Here is a 16,901-nt window from a genome sequence, read left to right on the forward strand (position 1 = left end):
AGAGATCACTCGATACAGCGTCTCAGACAGTTCCGAATGTTCCGATTGCCACAAAATCACTAATGACAATTACAAATCGACACAGAGAGGACAGAGAGGAGTCACAAGACATGTCGACATGTTTTACAGAGACATACACCATGTATTGTACATATTCCAACAATCCCATACTACCTGAGTTGCTAGGAGAATGATATTAACACTATCCCTTATCAGCTTTCTGAGACGGAATGCCTAGAAGCTTGGAATAATAGATAGATCGTAGAGGTCCCCCCGTCTATAAGAGAGAAAGGTGTTTTGTCCCGAGAGCACGCCAGAACTAATTATCAGTAAGGCTGGTGACGTGCTCCCTGCCTTAGACACCTATGTGGGGATACCGTAGCGCAATCTTAAACGTCCTTATATATTGACCAACATGAAATCCGGGCACTTGCGAGAAAGTCCGAGTGACATGGTTAGACGCCTAGCGGATGGTTGGAGAAGGACGGAGAGCCGAAGTGTACATGTGTGTGAGAGGGTCCCCACACGAATATTATATTCTTATATTTCTTTTATATCTCTATGTTCTATACACATTTTCAAGAAAGCAACAACATTAACTTGAAGAAAAAAAAATTAAGTCACGATGTAAGTAAAATCATATTCCTATATACAAAAGAGACAAAATAGGTAGGTATACACTTTACAGTTTAAAATTTTGAAACTACAATTCATGCGTAACTTTATATAATAGGTAATTAAGTACACATTTTTATTTTACTCTTTTTGAACCTATTAGAGCTATAAATGCTAAAATGCTACATATTATAATCCATGCGCTAAACCAAACACACCTATACTCCAAATCCGTACCTATACCCCGAGCTGTGTATCTATGTGCTATGGAGCTGTTCACATAGACATTTTTTGCTTAATTCAATGTGAACGTTCATATTGAAAAGGGGGTTCCACTGTTCCGCTAAACTCAAATTGAGTGAACAGACTGAACAGACCTATACTGTGTTCTCTGTCAGTCATGATAGTTGCGACCATAGGCTTTGTTGCCTGATGGAAAAAGAGGTGTAGGTCTGTTCAGTCTGTTCACTTAATTTGAGTTTAGCGGAACAGTGGAATCCCCTTTTCAATATAAACGTTCACATTGAATTAAGCAAAAAATGTCTATGTGAACAGCTCCTTATGTGAATAGCTCCTTCCTGAACCCAGACGGTCTGGGCCAGACCTAGCAGTTCCGAATTCCGAACCCCGAACCGAATGTCTTGCACATCACACGTACCTATAGAAAAAAAAAAAAAAAAAAAAAAAGAAAGAAAGGAACGAACGAAGAAGCGTAGAAAGAGACAACATTGTTTGCTGTAACAGTGGCGAACGTCTCTCGCGATATTTGTTTATTTATACACTTTTTTTTATACATAAATTTAACGATTCCAAAACAAAAGTCTTTTACAACCATATAATCATCTCTTCGGATCAGCTGTTTATATAAACACACAAGTATACACACATTAAAAATTACGCCTGTGGTCGCCGTTTTTTTTTAGCAATCAATTTTACCAAACTTATAAATTGTAAATACACGTCACGTATAGTTATTTATTAAGTAAGTCATAGAAACGTTTGCCTGTGTGTGCGTTCGAGGGAACGAGGAAAGATAAAAATTGACCCAAGCCGATCTTACAACGTCATGTACAATCTACGTGTACCTAATTGTTAAAACATCACAGGGTGAAGATCGAGAAAAGGAATCAAGTTGCTGTTTCAAGGCTAATACACTTTTTATAGATTGTTGTTTGTTGTTGATTCGTGAAAAATGGGAGTACCCAAGTTCTTCAGGTACATCAGCGAGAGATATCCTTGCCTCAGTGAAAAACTCAAGGAAAATCAAGTAAGTGCAACATTGAGTTCTTACAAGGGCATTTAGTTGTTTCTTTTTGCGTTTTGTGTGTATTAGTATGTGTATGTACACTCAATGAGAGGAAAACGATTTCCTTTTGACTCCTTTCACCTTTGGCTTCTTGGATGCTTATTATTATTATTTTTTTTTTCAGTCTTTGTTTTGTTTTTAAAATGATATTCTATAAAAGGCTCACGTGCAATGTTTTGTGGAAATTTTCATAACAGAAGTTGCTTTCATGTCCTACCAATGATTTATTGATGTTTTCTTTGTACACAATTACTGATTTAATTTTTATAAACATTCAAATGGGATCATAGTAATAGTTTTTTTAATGATATTCTTTATAATTGGAGTTTATCTTATTACTTATAAATAGCCACAAGATTTATTGCTTGGATGAAAGCTGCCCTTGCATTTTTCTTTATGTTTGATTATTTCATGCTTTTTGAAAGTTTCAAATTGTTTCACTATAGTCTAATTCATTTATAACTATAAAAAATGTTTTCTTTTCAGATCCCTGAGTTTGACAACTTATATTTAGACATGAATGGTATCATTCACAACTGTTCGCATCCAAACGACGCGGACGTTTCGTTTCGTATAACAGAGGAAACGATATTCAAGAATATATTTCACTACATAGAAATATTGTTTCGCATAATACAGCCCCAAAAGCTGTTTTTCATGGCTGTGGACGGAGTAGCACCACGTGCCAAGATCAATCAACAGCGCGGTCGGCGTTTCCGTGCTGCAAAGGATGCCGAAATTCAAGAGGCCAAGGCACGAGCCAAGGGCCAGGAAATTCCAAAGGAGGCAAGATTTGACTCCAACTGTATTACCCCGGGAACAGTATTTATGTCGAAGCTTAGTGAGCAACTGAAGTTTTTTATTACCCAAAAAATATCCACTGACAAAATTTGGCAGAAATGTAAAATTATACTTAGTGGATCTGAGGCAAGTTTTACATACTTTTTAATTACCGTTTGTAGTATTATATTGATATTTTTTATGAATTAAAGATTTTGACATGTTTTACAGGTACCTGGGGAGGGTGAACACAAAATAATGGACTACATTAGGTACATGAAAGCTCAGCCAGATTACAAAGGGAACACACGTCATTGTTTATACGGTTTAGATGCAGATCTAATAATGTTGGGGCTTTGCTCTCACGAACCGCAATTTTCGTTGCTTCGTGAGGAAGTAAAGTTTGGCAAAGCTCAAAAAAAGATATTGACTCCAGAGGAGACTAATTTTTGTCTTCTTCATTTGTCCTTGATGAGAGAGTACTTGGAACATGAATTTTCTCCCGTCAAGGATAAGTTACCCTTTAAGTTCGATTTAGAAAAAATCATCGATGACTGGGTTCTCATGGGTTTTTTGGTGGGAAACGATTTTATCCCACATTTACCAAATTTGCACATTGAAAATAATGCACTGCCAATTTTATACAATGCTTACATGGACGTGTTGCCCACGTTAAATGGTAATTGACTTGAAACAAAACAAGAATTGCTTAGATAGTAAATTTCATCCACCTTATTTTTACATTTTTCACTATATGAAATTACTATTTGTAGGATATATTAACGAAGCTGGAACGTTAAATCTCGAACGTTTCGAAAAATTCATGGAAAAACTGGGAGGCTATGATATGGAACAGTTTGATGAAATTTACGCTGATCTGAAATATTTGGAATCAAAAACCGGTCGACACTTGAATGATAGTAGAAAAAGTTCGTCGGATGAAAATTCGACTCCAAAGAAAGCAAACAAAGCATTGGATGCCTTGATCATGGCAACTAAAACAGAAGTGAGTAAATCAAAATTTTTAAAGAATAATAAATATTCTGTAATTTTCATTACACAACTTTAATTTTAGTTGGGCGATTCTGAAGACGATGATGATGAAGAAGAGGAATCGGATGATGAATTGAATATGAAACTAGAATTTGTACAGCATAAGCGGGATTACTACATGAATAAAATGGAGTACGCAAATGTTGATGCGTGAGTGATGCGAAATTTTTATGATCTTTAAAAGAAATTTTACACGTGTTTGAAAAAAAAAAAAAAAAAAAAAAAAATTATTCTTAGAGAAATCATGCGTTCACAAGCTGAAGGCTACATCAGAGCAATCCAGTGGAATCTTCACTATTACTACAACGGCTGTTGCAGCTGGTCATGGTATTATCCACATCATTATGCGCCCTACATCTCGGACATAAAAAACTTCAAAGATTTGAAGCTTGAGTTCGATATGGGCGAGCCGTTCAAACCGTTTGAACAATTGCTGGCTGTCCTGCCAGCTGCCAGCAAAAGTCTGCTGCCTAAAGCCTATCATGGTCTTATGACGGAAGAGAACTCGCCGATAATTAAGTATTATCCGCTTGATTTTAAGACTGATCTTAATGGAAAAAAGCAAGAATGGGAGGCTGTGGTCTTGATTCCACTCATTGACGAGACAAGTTTGTTAAATGGTCCGTTTTTAGTCATCAGTCTATCATGCATTGATTTATCAACTGACACTGTGTAACTTTTTTAACAGCTATGATGCCGTGTAATGTCAAGTTGACGTTTGAGGAACAAAAGCGCAACCAGCACGGTCCAATGGCAATATTCTCGTATACCGATAAAGACATGGGAATTAAAGAAGCGCCAGAGTATTTTGGCAGTGTGCGTAGTCGCGCATTCGTTCAGTTAGTGGACAGAGAAGAAATTCTAGTGGTGAAGGAAAAGCTGGTCAAAGGCTTATGCAAGGGAGTCCGGTTAAGTACTTATTTCCCTGGATTTCCCACATTGCAACATATTCCGCACACTGCAAGCTTTCAAGTGGCTAAAGTAAATAAAGTTTGGATAAAATGGTTAAAATCGCGCAGGACATTTATGCGATGTGTATCTCATAACGCGCACTTTTGTTTCAGGTAAAAGTATTCGAGCAGCCATCCAGACGAGAAAACATGATACTTAAAGTTCTACCACGAACGACACCTCCTTTAGAAGATTTAGCTAACAATTGGATCGGCAAAACGGTATACGTTTGTTGGCCACATCTTGTAGAAGCTGTAGTAGTGGGAATATCTGACGCGAAAACTAAAATCAGTGTCACAAATGCACATCTCAAAAAGTATACAGGCGAAAATCTTTGGTTTAATACAGAAAAAATGGACGATAAACACATTACCGTTTGGAACATGCAAAAAAAATCGATCATCGAAAAGTAAGGAGTTGTCTATTTTTCCTATAATTACATTTCGAAAACTTTTTTAACACTAAATTCGCTTGATGTCAGCTATAAAACTCGATTAGGAGTTGAGGTAGGTGATATCGAAATCATCGTACACGCCTGTCCATTAACGGGATGTCAATACGTTTACGGTCAGCAAGGCAAAATGACACTCGAAAAACAATGGAATGAGAATTCGATCGGTTTCGCTTATCAGGTTATCGTCGATGAAATTTCCGTTCACGACTCGGAATTCATCCTGCACAAATGCATCACGGATGTGTTCAAAGTCAAAGACATTTGTTTTATGCTTGGTCATCCTCATTACGGTTCCTGTGGGGAGGTTTGTTTACTGAGTTTCGCTTGAGTACACAAACACTTTTTCTATTCCATGTGTTGAATATGTTTGTTTTTATTTTAGGTTACTGAACCAGCGGTAGATTTAAAGACGGGTAGAATCAAGGTATCAATGCGCATTCAGCTGGAACCGAATTTCGATCGAATTCGACATTTGCAGGCAGATACAAGAATGAGATACATGCCTGGCAATGTCGCTGCGCAGCGATTAGGTATAAGCAGTCATCTTCTTAGTAGGATAACGGGCACGATTTTTGTGATAGATGGTGATGCGGTGAATCCCAGTAACGCCTCTAAATACAATGTTGGGCTAAACTTGAAATTCAACAAAAAAAATGAAGAGGTGTGTTTACATTTTTCTTTATTTTGTAGAGTATTTCGAATCAGTTGGTACATAATTTTAATGGGTTGTTGTAGGTGCAAGGCTTTACCAGAAAGGATCAAAACGGTGTGTGGTTGTACAGTGTAAAAGCGGTTGACTTTGTGAAGAATTATATGCAAGAGTTCCCCGAACTGTTTGAACGCTTAGAAACAAATCTAGGTTCGGCTGATATGTTTCTAAAAGATAATCTTTTCCCAAACAATAGGTAATTGTGTTTATGTTATTTATTGCTTTTCTAATGTTAATAAACACCATTTATATTTATTGTTGCAGTAAAAATACTTTGGAAACAATAGTAGCATGGGTAAAAGAAAAACAAAAGGTGTTGGGTACAAAAGTTCGTGCCTGTGGTATCGAGGAATTAGAGCTCGAAGTCGTACAAGAAATTGAAAAAGAAATCGATGAATGCCTAAATGGTGTTAAACAACTAAATAAAAATCTTACTATGCACATTAAGCCATATCTACTGTACAAACCAGGTTTGAACTCTGGTAGTACACCACCTGATCCTAAAGCTCATCATCGTTTGTTGGATCGAATAGTTTGTGTGAGAGATAGTTTTACTGTGCCACTTGGATACCGGGGTACGATCGTTGGTATACAGAAGAACGATAATTCACAGTTAAATATGTATGAGGTGTTATTTGATCAGCCTTTTGAAGGTAATATTCTTCATTATCATTGAAACGAATAAAGATTAGAGTTACAAATAAAAATTGATTACAAATTATTTTCAGGAGGCCTGGTAATTCACAATTGTTCACCCAATCGAGGCTATAGGCTCTCTCCCACAGATTTTATCAATATTAGCTATGGTCTTCAGATAGAAAACAAGAGCAAAATTGCAATTGCCCAGCCTCAGTGGCGACAGCAGCAACAACAGCAGCCGATGTTACCTGTTTCTAACTTTTCATCACAATTCAAACTGCCAATGCAGCCGCCCTTCCAAGCGCCTGACCCTTCCATTCTCAGCAACGTTCATCCGAATTTCAGTAAAAATACACCAATTAACAAACAGTTGCTTGGTAGACCCCTGCCTCCAAAGAATAATTTCAACGACCCGAAGAAAAAGAACTCTGGTTTTCCCGCGCCTCCAACAATTTCACAGAAATTTTCACAGCCACCAGAGGTCAATAAGAATGTACAGCAACAGCGCAACGCGCCTCAGCAAGGCGCATCTGAATTTCAAGCGCTTTGGAACGAATTGCAACAGATACAGGTGTATATATTGGCTATCACGTATTGTACACTTTACCATGTATCAAATTGAAAAAATAAAAATTTTTTTTTTTAGAAACCAATGGGATCGCCGAAAAAACAACATCAAAAGGTCAAAGAGCAGCCTAACAATAAGTTGCCTAGTACCAACAAAGAAATGGTAAGTGTAGAATCATTTACAAGCTACGAAAAATACGAAAATCTTCTGCGCAATATTGTAATTTATTGACAAATAGCTTTGCATCACTAGAAACAAAATAATTATGTTAAAAAACAAGTGGTTTTGTCAATAAGTCGTTACTGCACAGAATTATGACTATGGCACGTTTATCGAACTATCCTACTTTTCTCGACTGCTTTGTTATCATAGCATGCTTTTACTTCTCCTTAGTGCATGTCAATCCTAACGTTCCTTTTTTTCACTCTTGGCACGATTCGAAATTTTATAGTTTAGAATTTATTTTTAAAATTTTAACGGGTCTCACACTTTTTGTTTAAAAGTCTCATGCACAAGTAATTTTTTTTTTTTTTTTTTTCTTCATCCGACTTTGTGTGTTAATTTTTTGAAAACAAAGAAAAACCGCGGCGTAATGGAAAGTTTTTGAAACACGAACATTTCGACCCATGTATTTAGTTCCTCGTGTCAAAACTACCGCGTGTGTATATAAAAACTTGAGCGGTATAGATTCAAATTTTTGTCTCAACAACTTTTGCTCTCTTTAGTTCTGTCTCTCGCTTTAATTTGTTGTAAAAAATACTTGAAGTTATGTCGTTTGCTTAAAACATCTTGATATTTGAAAACAAAAACAAAAAAAAAAAAAAAAAAAAGCCGCAGCCGCAGGACCCGAGCGCATTCTTGAAAGCGATGTTGAAAATTTCGGACAATAGCATGTCTCAAAGCCTCAGCAAAACGTCAACGACTCCTTCCGCCTCTTCTGTCTCCTCGACGTCAGCGCCCGTCACGAGCAGCAAACCTTTGGCGTTCCCGACTCCGCCGCAAACGCAGCCGCCTAAGGCGGTTATCGACACTCCACCCCTGGTGCAACAGATGTTCGATGTACGTTACATTTTAATTTAATCAGTGCCTTCGTCCTTTAACAACTTTTATCAAACGTTATTTCTCTGAAGTGGTCTACGTGGTGTTCAGTGTGATAAATCATTATTACCATTGGGTTGGTTGCGTACGTTTTGATAATATCTGTTGGTTATTGTTTTAAACAAACTGGGCAACTTTTTAATTGGGTTCGCTATTTTGCTTTACAAAGTTGAAAGAAGTAAGATTTACAAAAATCTAAGCTTATCAAGGTGTGGATTCATCCTCAAATATTTAAATGTGACCTTTTTTTCTTACTACTAAAATGCATCAACTAAAGTCCGTAAGTTTATACTAAATGACATTGCTGACTGCGATTCATTAAACAAGTCTTTACTTTTGAGCTCTCAACAATTTTGCAATCACTAATATTTTAACATCAGCTTGCGTTGAATATAAGAAATCCATTAAATTTAAATTTAAAAAAAAAAAAAATTAAAAAAGAAAGAGCTGACAATGACTTAAGGATTGTTTTGACTATTAGAAATTATCTGATTTGTTACTAATTTTCCGCATCTATTGCAGCACGCGCGAAAAGCCGAGATCAGGAGTGGTAAAAGTATCTGGTATTGTTCACGACTGTTGTCGTACTATCAGCTCTTGGGTACAAGCTTTCCACGTTACAACTACTGTACGAACAAAGATAATCTAGTGTGCGCGCAAATTACTTTACCAGACATGCGTATTTTCTGCAGTGATTTTTGCAATACTCATGGCGAGGCCGCCGAAAATGCTGCCAAAAAGGTTTACGAGGTATAATGCAACACTTGTCATTCAACTCGATTGAAAAAAAGCTTCCTTGCTTCGTTACAATATCTTTAATAATTACACCACTTATTGCAGAAATTGCAGCAGGAAAAACCACTACCTCTAAGAATGCCTCCAGGTCCGATGAGAGCAGCCCCTCAGATTCCTCCTCAGCATCCACCACCGCAGTCCCAGTGGTACGGCAATCGGCCTGGTGTTCCAATACGACAGCCTATGCCTCCGGCTAATATGGTCAAGCCTATGCTACCAGCTGCATTCCCACAAGCGTCGATTATGCCAATGTCGATGCCGATGCCACCATTGCCACCAGTGCCAAAATGGAATCAACAAGCCCAGGCTTACGGTCCGATACAACCACCGCCGATGCATAAGCATCAGCAGCCACCGCACCAACAACAGCGGGTTCAGTCTCAAAACCAACAGTATCAGCAAAAGTTCCCGCAACCGCCCATAATCAACAGTAATGTTGATAAACTGGGTACCATGAGACAACAGGCATCACCGAAAAAGAGCACGCCGTTCGTACCGCTCCAGGCACAAAAAAAGACAAGAAACGTCATCAACAAACAACCACAGCAACAACAACAGCATCAGCATCAAAAACCGTTCAACAGAGATCAGTCGGAGAGAAACACGATGGAAAGCAAGATAGAGCAAAAGACTAAAGAGAACCTGCCAAGCAAGGTACTTGTTACTTGTTATTGCTGTAGAGATCATTTAAATTATTACCGTGTCAAAAATTTTTTTTTTTTTTTTTCACAGGATAAAAAGATAGACAAAAAGGAGGACAAGAAAATTAGCAACAACTACACAGCTGGTGCGCCTGCTGCTCAGAAAAACGAACCACAAAACACGAAACAAAGGCGATCGAGAGTTGCTGCCAGATTTCAAGCTCCTTTAGCCAACGGCAGTGATAAACAATAATTGGTTGACTGTTTTATTTATAGACAAATGGGCGATTTCTTATATTGATTCAACCAGTGATACTAGCCTTTTATTCAGACGCCAATCATTATTATTATTATTATTATTATTATTCATTTTTTATTGTCTTTGTTCGATCATGCATACCTTACTTTTTTTCTACTATGGTACGATTGTCAAAAGGAGATTCAATGTATTAGTGATGTGCGTAATCTCGATTTAGAGGTAGCAACGAGAATTTAAGAAAAACTAAAAAAAGAAAAGTGGACAACAAAATGAGTTTTATTTTTGTAAAAATGATGAATAAAATAGATCAAATTTATTGCGCGCTCCTTGCTGGTGTACCCATCATTACGACCAAAACCCTGACAGATTACAAATAACGGTATACAAGTTAATAAAAACCAAAAAAAATAGTGATAAAAATAAAATGTCGGAATAGTCTCCTATTGATTGATTTTTTGGGCCGTTGTAACAATCCAAAAGTACTGTAGTTACAATTATCAACTATTTTATTTTGCTTAAACTTTAAAAAAGAGGTTTTCTACTATCACACGTTACGAGCATAGACGAGAAAATTTACTTAATTTTGTGAGGTAAGATATTTCTCAAAATAAAATATTTGATTACCATAAACTAAGAAAGCAATTTGACTAAAAGTTATTTAATATTATCGGAAAACATTGTAAGTTTACAGGTACATGTTCTTCATGTTTAGTACATAAAGATAATTTTTATTTGATAAAAAACGTTATACTATGAATTGATTCTGAATTGATACAGATTTTGATTCAAGGAGAGATTAACATAATTATTTATATCTCCAGGTTTCCATGATTGCTGAGCACACTGTTCCTGGAAGAGTGATTTAAAACGTTGGAGTATGTCGCACATTCGTCTGTAATTGATGCGCTCGCGTAGAACCGACTGTATGAAATCTGTCTTAACTTTGTCGCTCATGGGATAGTCTTGGAGAGCCAACTTTAACCATTGAGTCATTCGTTCGGTGCTGCAGGCTTTATTCGTTACTAACAGGACTTCAGCAAATGGTTCCAAGTAACGGGGTCGAGACAAATCTGCTGTAAAAGCATTGGCACCTCAATAAAAAAGATCTACGCGATTTTGAAAATACGTGGTTTTAGATGTTATTTTACCTATAATGTGTACAATGATGCGAATCAGTTCTTGGCCAATTGGTTGGATAAAAGTTTGCAGATGTGGGCTTTGACTTATTGCATACTTTAAGAACGAAGCAGCGGCCTTCGATAATGGAATTTCGGGTAAAAGTAGGCAGGCCATCCCTGAAATCAAAATTACATTTATGTGAATTCGAGTGATAGTTAAATAAATTGATGCTTCTACCTAAAGATAAAAAAAAATTTGTTTTCAGCACTTGAAATTTTAAATCACTCTTTGCACAAACGTCTAGTTGTTCTCTGATTTCAAGTTTTTTAACTGATGCATCAATTTCGTTTCATTCTTTTTCAACTGGTTAAATTTATTTTTCAAGTTTTCAATGACGGAGAGATTGTTCAACAGGATGTTGTTGTAGAACGATTTCAACTCTTCGTAGGCCCGTTCGTGCTCCTTTACCAAGTTACTGGTGTGCTCATTCTTCCGTTCCTCGATCTCCATTATTTCCATGTTGTGTTTCAACGAAAAGTGCTTCTGATACGCTATCACCTTGTCGTTGTACTTTTTCTGCATATCAGTGCAGTTTTGCTTGAACTCATTTTGCTTTTGCTCCAAAATCTTTCTGTGCTCTAATTTCAAATCGTGGTTTTGCTTCAAATTACCTAAATTGACTTCAGACTCTATTTTCAAATTATGGATATTATTCTTAATGATTTCAGCCTTTTTCTGCAAAAATTGATTTTGGAATTTTTTCAAGGACACCAAGTTCTCAACATTAATGTTAGCTGCTTCTGCCTGGTAAGTGTGCACCATGTGCGCCACTTTCTTTCGATTCACCAGAGCCTCCTGCTCGAATTTCCGCTCGTAATCGTGAGCCTCCTTTCTGAGAACTCTGTTTAAATTCCGCGACTCCTCCAGCTGTTGTCTCGTAATGTCCCAAAATGTTTGAATATTATCCCTTTCTATTTGAAAAAAGTTTCTCTCCTCGCGTTCCCGCTCGATTTCTTCCAGCAATTTGGCCGAATACACAGCCAACTGTTCTTTGGACATTTTCGTTATGTCAACGCTGGCGTTATTTTTGCTTGCGTTCTTGCCTCCTTTGCTCGCCATGTTTTTAGTATTACTTGTATTTCATTCGCATCAAAGTAAAAACTTGAAACTGAGAACACTTGTGTTTCCAAAAGTGCCGGTACTACTATAGCTCACTACTACTAATTTATCGATCGTTTACACGGTTGGGTGCACATGCGAGCGGGAGCGTTGCTTAGTTACCGATCAACAAGTGTGAATGATTGCAGGTAAACAACAAAATGCAATTATAAAGAGGAGGGTGACGAGTAAATATGAAAATAAAGATGATGAAAATCGATTCAACTTAAAGCCCCAACGTAATAAATAAAAATAAAGCTTTTCTCACCGATACGTAGCATCTCGGGCACTTCATCGGGTACGAGCAGTAAAAATCTCGGACACAAAATGCAAACTTTCGCAAGAAGGCCCAGGTAGGCTTCAAGCAAATCCCCGAATTCCGACAGACTACCACCACTCATTTGACTGGTGACTAAACTGCGCAACGTGCTATTGTTGATTTCGCTGAAAATGGACACGATAACGGTTTCTGGACTCCGACCAAACATCGTGACCAGTGTTTTAAGGAAATTCAGAGAAACCGGAATCGGACACTTTTTGTAAGATTCGTTAAGTAGCCTGGTAAGGCGTTCGACTTCGTTTTTCGGCTGATCTAACACTGGCAAGGCTTTGTGCAAACAGGTGAATACTGCTTCCATTGTTTTCTCCTCCCTGCCCCATTCTGGATGGTAGACCAGCTGTAAGAAAAAAAAAAAAAAAATCATAGAGTTCTTTTTGAATCACGCAAAAAAATGACGTGCCAGTGACACGTACCCCTTCCAAAATCGGAAAAACCGCCTGGAGCACTGTGTTGGTGATGGGGCCCTCGAGATTCGAGAAGAAGATGGTGACCATTTTCAGTTCGTTGATTATCGCCTGTTGCGCTTCCTTGACCGGTAGCTGACAGAGCTCCCTCATCCTTGCTAAACACCTGCCCATTGTAGCCTCGAGATGCTTAACTTGTTCTTCATGTGTGGGTAACGTTTTCAACAGTCTACTGGCTGCATACATGAGACGCAAACCTTCGCCGCCACCGGAGGTAAAGTTGTTCAGTGTCTGGCTGATTGTCTCGAGTAACAACGGCGCCAGAGGTGCCAGGATATCATCGCACTCGCGACAAATGTCCTTAAGAGCCATACTTGCTGCCGGCGCTGTTTCTGGGCTGCTCCTTAGGCCAAGAATGACGAGCTGAAGCGCACGTTCTAGGTATTCGGGTTTTTCTGCGATTCCTACCGCGTAATCGCCGATTGCTGAGCACGCGCTGCACAATACCTAGAGGTAAAATATCGCAGCATTTGCTAATGTCATGCGCTGAACTACGTTCGTTGGAAAAATGATGAACGAAAGAAATTGCTTACTTCTCGTGGGTACATTTGATAAGGAATATGCGTCGACAGTAACAGATCCAGTATGGCTGCAGTGTATGGCTGAACATATTTAAATGTACAAATGTCACACAATGCCTTAAAAGCATGAATGGCCGCTTCAACCTCGGGCCATTTAGAAACATCTTCTTGCGGTTGGCTTAACTGTTGTCCGATCATTATAAATAAATCTTGTTGAATCACGTTATAACAATAAATTAGGGTATCTGCAACGTCTTGCCTAAAAAAAAAAATGGAAAATTAAATCCGGCATTTTAACAAAGACTGAACAATTGCAGGATACGAGACACACCTGTAACACCTAAACAATTCACGGTCCTCGGAATTGCCAGCTTGACCGGGCAACGACGGTAACGTAGATTTTTTAAGAAGTGCGTGCGCTAATCTAGCGTAGATTGGTTTGAGAGCGACTGCGGCCTCCTCGTTAAGCGGCGGATCCAAGGTGGCCATATCGTCCTGCAAAGCGTACCAAAAGCCAAAAGGTATACAGCTTCGTTTCTCCTCGACTGGATAACGGCCTTCTTGCTCCGAACACTGCAGCAAAAATTCTATCAACTGTTGAGAAGTCCGTTTGTGGTCTTGGTGATTCGGATCGTTATCTATCAGAGACAGGAGGATATTTCGACTGTGCGCTTCGCCAAAGGCTGTAAGAATTTCGTAATAGTGCTGAGCACCAGATTGTTCGACCATGCAAATAAGGCCTTTGCCCCAGTGCCAAAATAGCTGGGGTAATTTGTACAGTTCTGAATGGGTTACGACCATTGTCAAACAATCCTGCACTGCTTCCAACCCACGATTCTCACCCTCCAAATCATCTCTTAAAAGATAAAATTGAGTTGATTGACCATTTGTCGTGTTGTATGTCAATAATTATTCATGACTAGATTAATACCTACTTTTTTGGTATGAAATGAGCCGCTGATAGTAATAAATGGGGATAAATCAGCCCTATCGTGTCCAATGGTAACTGACCAATTCTCAGCCACGATAAGGTACATTCAACTCCCAACAGGTACAAAGCTTCACTTTCAGGAGTGTTTCCTATGCTACACGATAAAAATATTTGCTCCAAAAAACACGCAGTTTTACGCCAATTGCGAATCATGATTTCACGCTGTTTTTTCATTTTCATCCATTGAACTTGCTCAGCTTCAGTCTGCTGAAACAAAGGTTATACATCTTATTTGATTTGTATGTACTCAATGAAGATCAAAATAAATAGCGTACATATGAGAACTTGAAAAAAAATTTTTAACAAAACAAGAAATGTTCATGTACAAAATACAAAATTTCAAGATTAATATGCACCATGTTGGTGTGTCTGTTACATTCCAGTACATTGTGAACTTTGTCAGAACGTACTTCTGTTGGTATGGCCTCAAGAACTCTTAAGAGCAGGCCAACTGTTTCTGGCGAATTGTATGGCAACATTTCTACTAACTCTTCTACTATACATTTTTCTCTTTGTCTTTCTTCACTTTGTGACAAACTGCTTTTGATGGAAAAAGCAGCTAACTGAAATAATAAACATTTTTAGTCAAATATGGCATTATATTTAATCAATTTAACTAAAAACATATATAAATTCATATTACCGCCTGACATAGCTTTGTCAATACGACTGTGGAAGTTCCAGGATGCTTCAACACTTCAAATATACGATTTCTTAAATCTAGGTAATCTGATTTTGGCACCTCTTCCCATTGCTTGGATATTTTTTCATGCAATGCATTGGCAGCAAAATATTGGACCTCTCCTGACTGCAACAAATTAATATATTCTCTTATTTCTTGAAATTAAACAGGTGTATATACTATTGATTCAAAGTTGACTTTAATCATACTAGTATGCACTATAATACCTTTGAAGGATCCAAAAGCTGCCAAACAAAAGTCCAGGCTTCTTTGGAAGCCTGGACTTGCAAAAGCCAGTTGTGAATCTCATTATTACCAGAAGAATAAAATCTTTTCACAGCATCTTCAACTTGCATTGCATGATCCATCACACACAACAGTCTATCAAAAATTCCTTAAAATTAATGGATTCTTCAATAAGTAACAGCCTTCTTGTACGTATACTTCTTGTAAAAGAAGAAACAAAAGTTTTTTTTAATTCCCTCGACAAAGTTTTAGATATTAAGTAAGAAATGAATAAGATTATACACCACAACTTACCAATTACTTTGCTAATCTCCATTAAAACTTTTGCAAATCGTATTTCTCTTCTTTCCTCATTATTATTAGGAGAGACGACCTGACTGGCTTACCTTCTAAATCTGAAATTATTCTCAGGTCTTCTTTTGTGGGTTGTTTTAAATACCTGAAAAAGTGTAAATACTTCTGGTTGACATAAGTATTACGCACCACACATTTGTATAAGTAAGACAAAAAAAAAGTTTATAGATTGGTTTAACCCATACTTAGTATAAAAAAAAAAAAAAAAACAGTTGACAGAAACCTCTGATGAGTGTTTTACGAATTCGTACGTAAGGTACCTACACTACCTGCTTGCAAAAAAGTGATAGCCTGCACACCCACACAGTTCAACTTTTGCGCTGGCTGATATTCTGATGCTTGGTAAATGGTAAGTATTTTTGTTGCAGTAAATGCTGTTGTTTCGTTGTTATTGCGTTTATTAAGGGAGACTTGTGAAGTTGGCGCCCGTAAATATTAAATATTAATATTTTGCACCCATTCAGGGCTTAAACGATTCCTCCTTACTTGCGGATTTATCCTCCACTTGAATTTTTATTTGCAGATCAATAGTTTGCGAGATATTTGCAAAATAAAAAGTCGAAAATGGGCGCGGCGCTGAAGTATAAAAAACTTTGTTTTAAGTGCTAAATTGGGTTAAAATCCAATTCTACCTGTACGATTCGATTCCTCCTCATTTGCGGATTACGGAGGTATATAAATTAATGTAATTAAATGTCACAAAGTTTGTAAATAATGAATTTAATTATTGAGTGAGAGAATCTAGTAACTTTTGTTTAGTGACTTTTGGTCCAGTGCACCGTTCCTGTTGTTCGGTACATGTCGTTTCCTCCGTACAGCGGGTTCTACAAAATATTTATTAGAATAGAAAACTTTAGTAGGTATTAATCTATTAATTATTAGTTATTAGTTATTCAGCCTTTGGGTAAATACACACACACAAACACATTTTTCGATGACTATGCAATCTAGAGTAAACCCATTTAATAAACATTTTTTAAAATTGAGTACTTTTAAATTTATTACTGGGGCTGTGTTTGCATAGGCTCCGTTTGTAGTATGTTAAGGTCACGTGATCATTTATAATAAGTGCGAGTGAGACGGTGACATCATGCTGTCTCCCTCGCACTTATGATAAATGATCACGTGACCTTAACAGACTTAATAACAAACAGAGCC

General features: G+C 37.6%; 3 protein-coding genes across 15 annotated transcripts; 1 reads left to right on the forward strand and 2 right to left on the reverse strand.

The window, feature by feature from the left end:
- Positions 1-1,323: 1,323 nt before the first annotated feature.
- pcm (5'-3' exoribonuclease pacman) lies at positions 1,324-10,194 on the forward strand. The gene is made up of 18 exons (XM_014355813.2): positions 1,324-1,882; positions 2,408-2,848; positions 2,933-3,380; positions 3,475-3,707; positions 3,777-3,904; positions 3,992-4,374; positions 4,443-4,735; positions 4,819-5,114; positions 5,187-5,463; positions 5,542-5,820; positions 5,895-6,064; positions 6,133-6,521; positions 6,597-7,078; positions 7,154-7,237; positions 7,907-8,134; positions 8,696-8,923; positions 9,014-9,622; positions 9,701-10,194. Exons 1-18 carry the CDS (start codon positions 1,808-1,810, stop codon positions 9,860-9,862), a joined length of 5,205 nt encoding a protein of 1,734 aa, XP_014211299.2. The 5' UTR covers positions 1,324-1,807; the 3' UTR covers positions 9,863-10,194.
- Positions 10,132-16,128, reverse strand: cdm (importin-13-like protein cdm). Of its 13 annotated transcripts, none has more exons than XM_089593943.1 (12): positions 16,013-16,128; positions 15,684-15,828; positions 15,371-15,537; positions 15,105-15,269; positions 14,818-15,024; positions 14,406-14,668; positions 13,802-14,326; positions 13,483-13,729; positions 12,899-13,396; positions 12,414-12,822; positions 11,017-11,163; positions 10,132-10,941 (listed from the first exon to the last, which is right to left on the reverse strand). In XM_089593943.1, exons 2-12 carry the CDS (start codon positions 15,703-15,705, stop codon positions 10,619-10,621), a joined length of 2,973 nt encoding a protein of 990 aa, XP_089450069.1. In that variant the 5' UTR covers positions 15,706-15,828; positions 16,013-16,128; the 3' UTR covers positions 10,132-10,618. The 13 variants fall into 13 exon arrangements, with proteins under 13 accessions (XP_089450069.1, XP_089450070.1, XP_089450071.1 ...); XM_089593944.1 differs by having other exon boundaries at positions 15,684-15,845; XM_089593945.1 differs by having other exon boundaries at positions 15,684-15,848.
- Gas8 (Growth arrest specific protein 8) lies at positions 11,288-12,046 on the reverse strand. The gene has a single exon (XM_089593981.1). It carries the CDS (start codon positions 12,044-12,046, stop codon positions 11,288-11,290), a length of 759 nt encoding a protein of 252 aa, XP_089450107.1.
- Positions 16,129-16,901: the final 773 nt, after the last annotated feature.

Source organism: Copidosoma floridanum, unplaced genomic scaffold (genome assembly GCF_036245765.1).
Source record: "Copidosoma floridanum isolate Cflo_tuat_1 unplaced genomic scaffold, Cflo_Japanese_pri ptg000020l, whole genome shotgun sequence".
Taxonomy (NCBI): Eukaryota; Metazoa; Arthropoda; class Insecta; order Hymenoptera; family Encyrtidae; genus Copidosoma; species Copidosoma floridanum.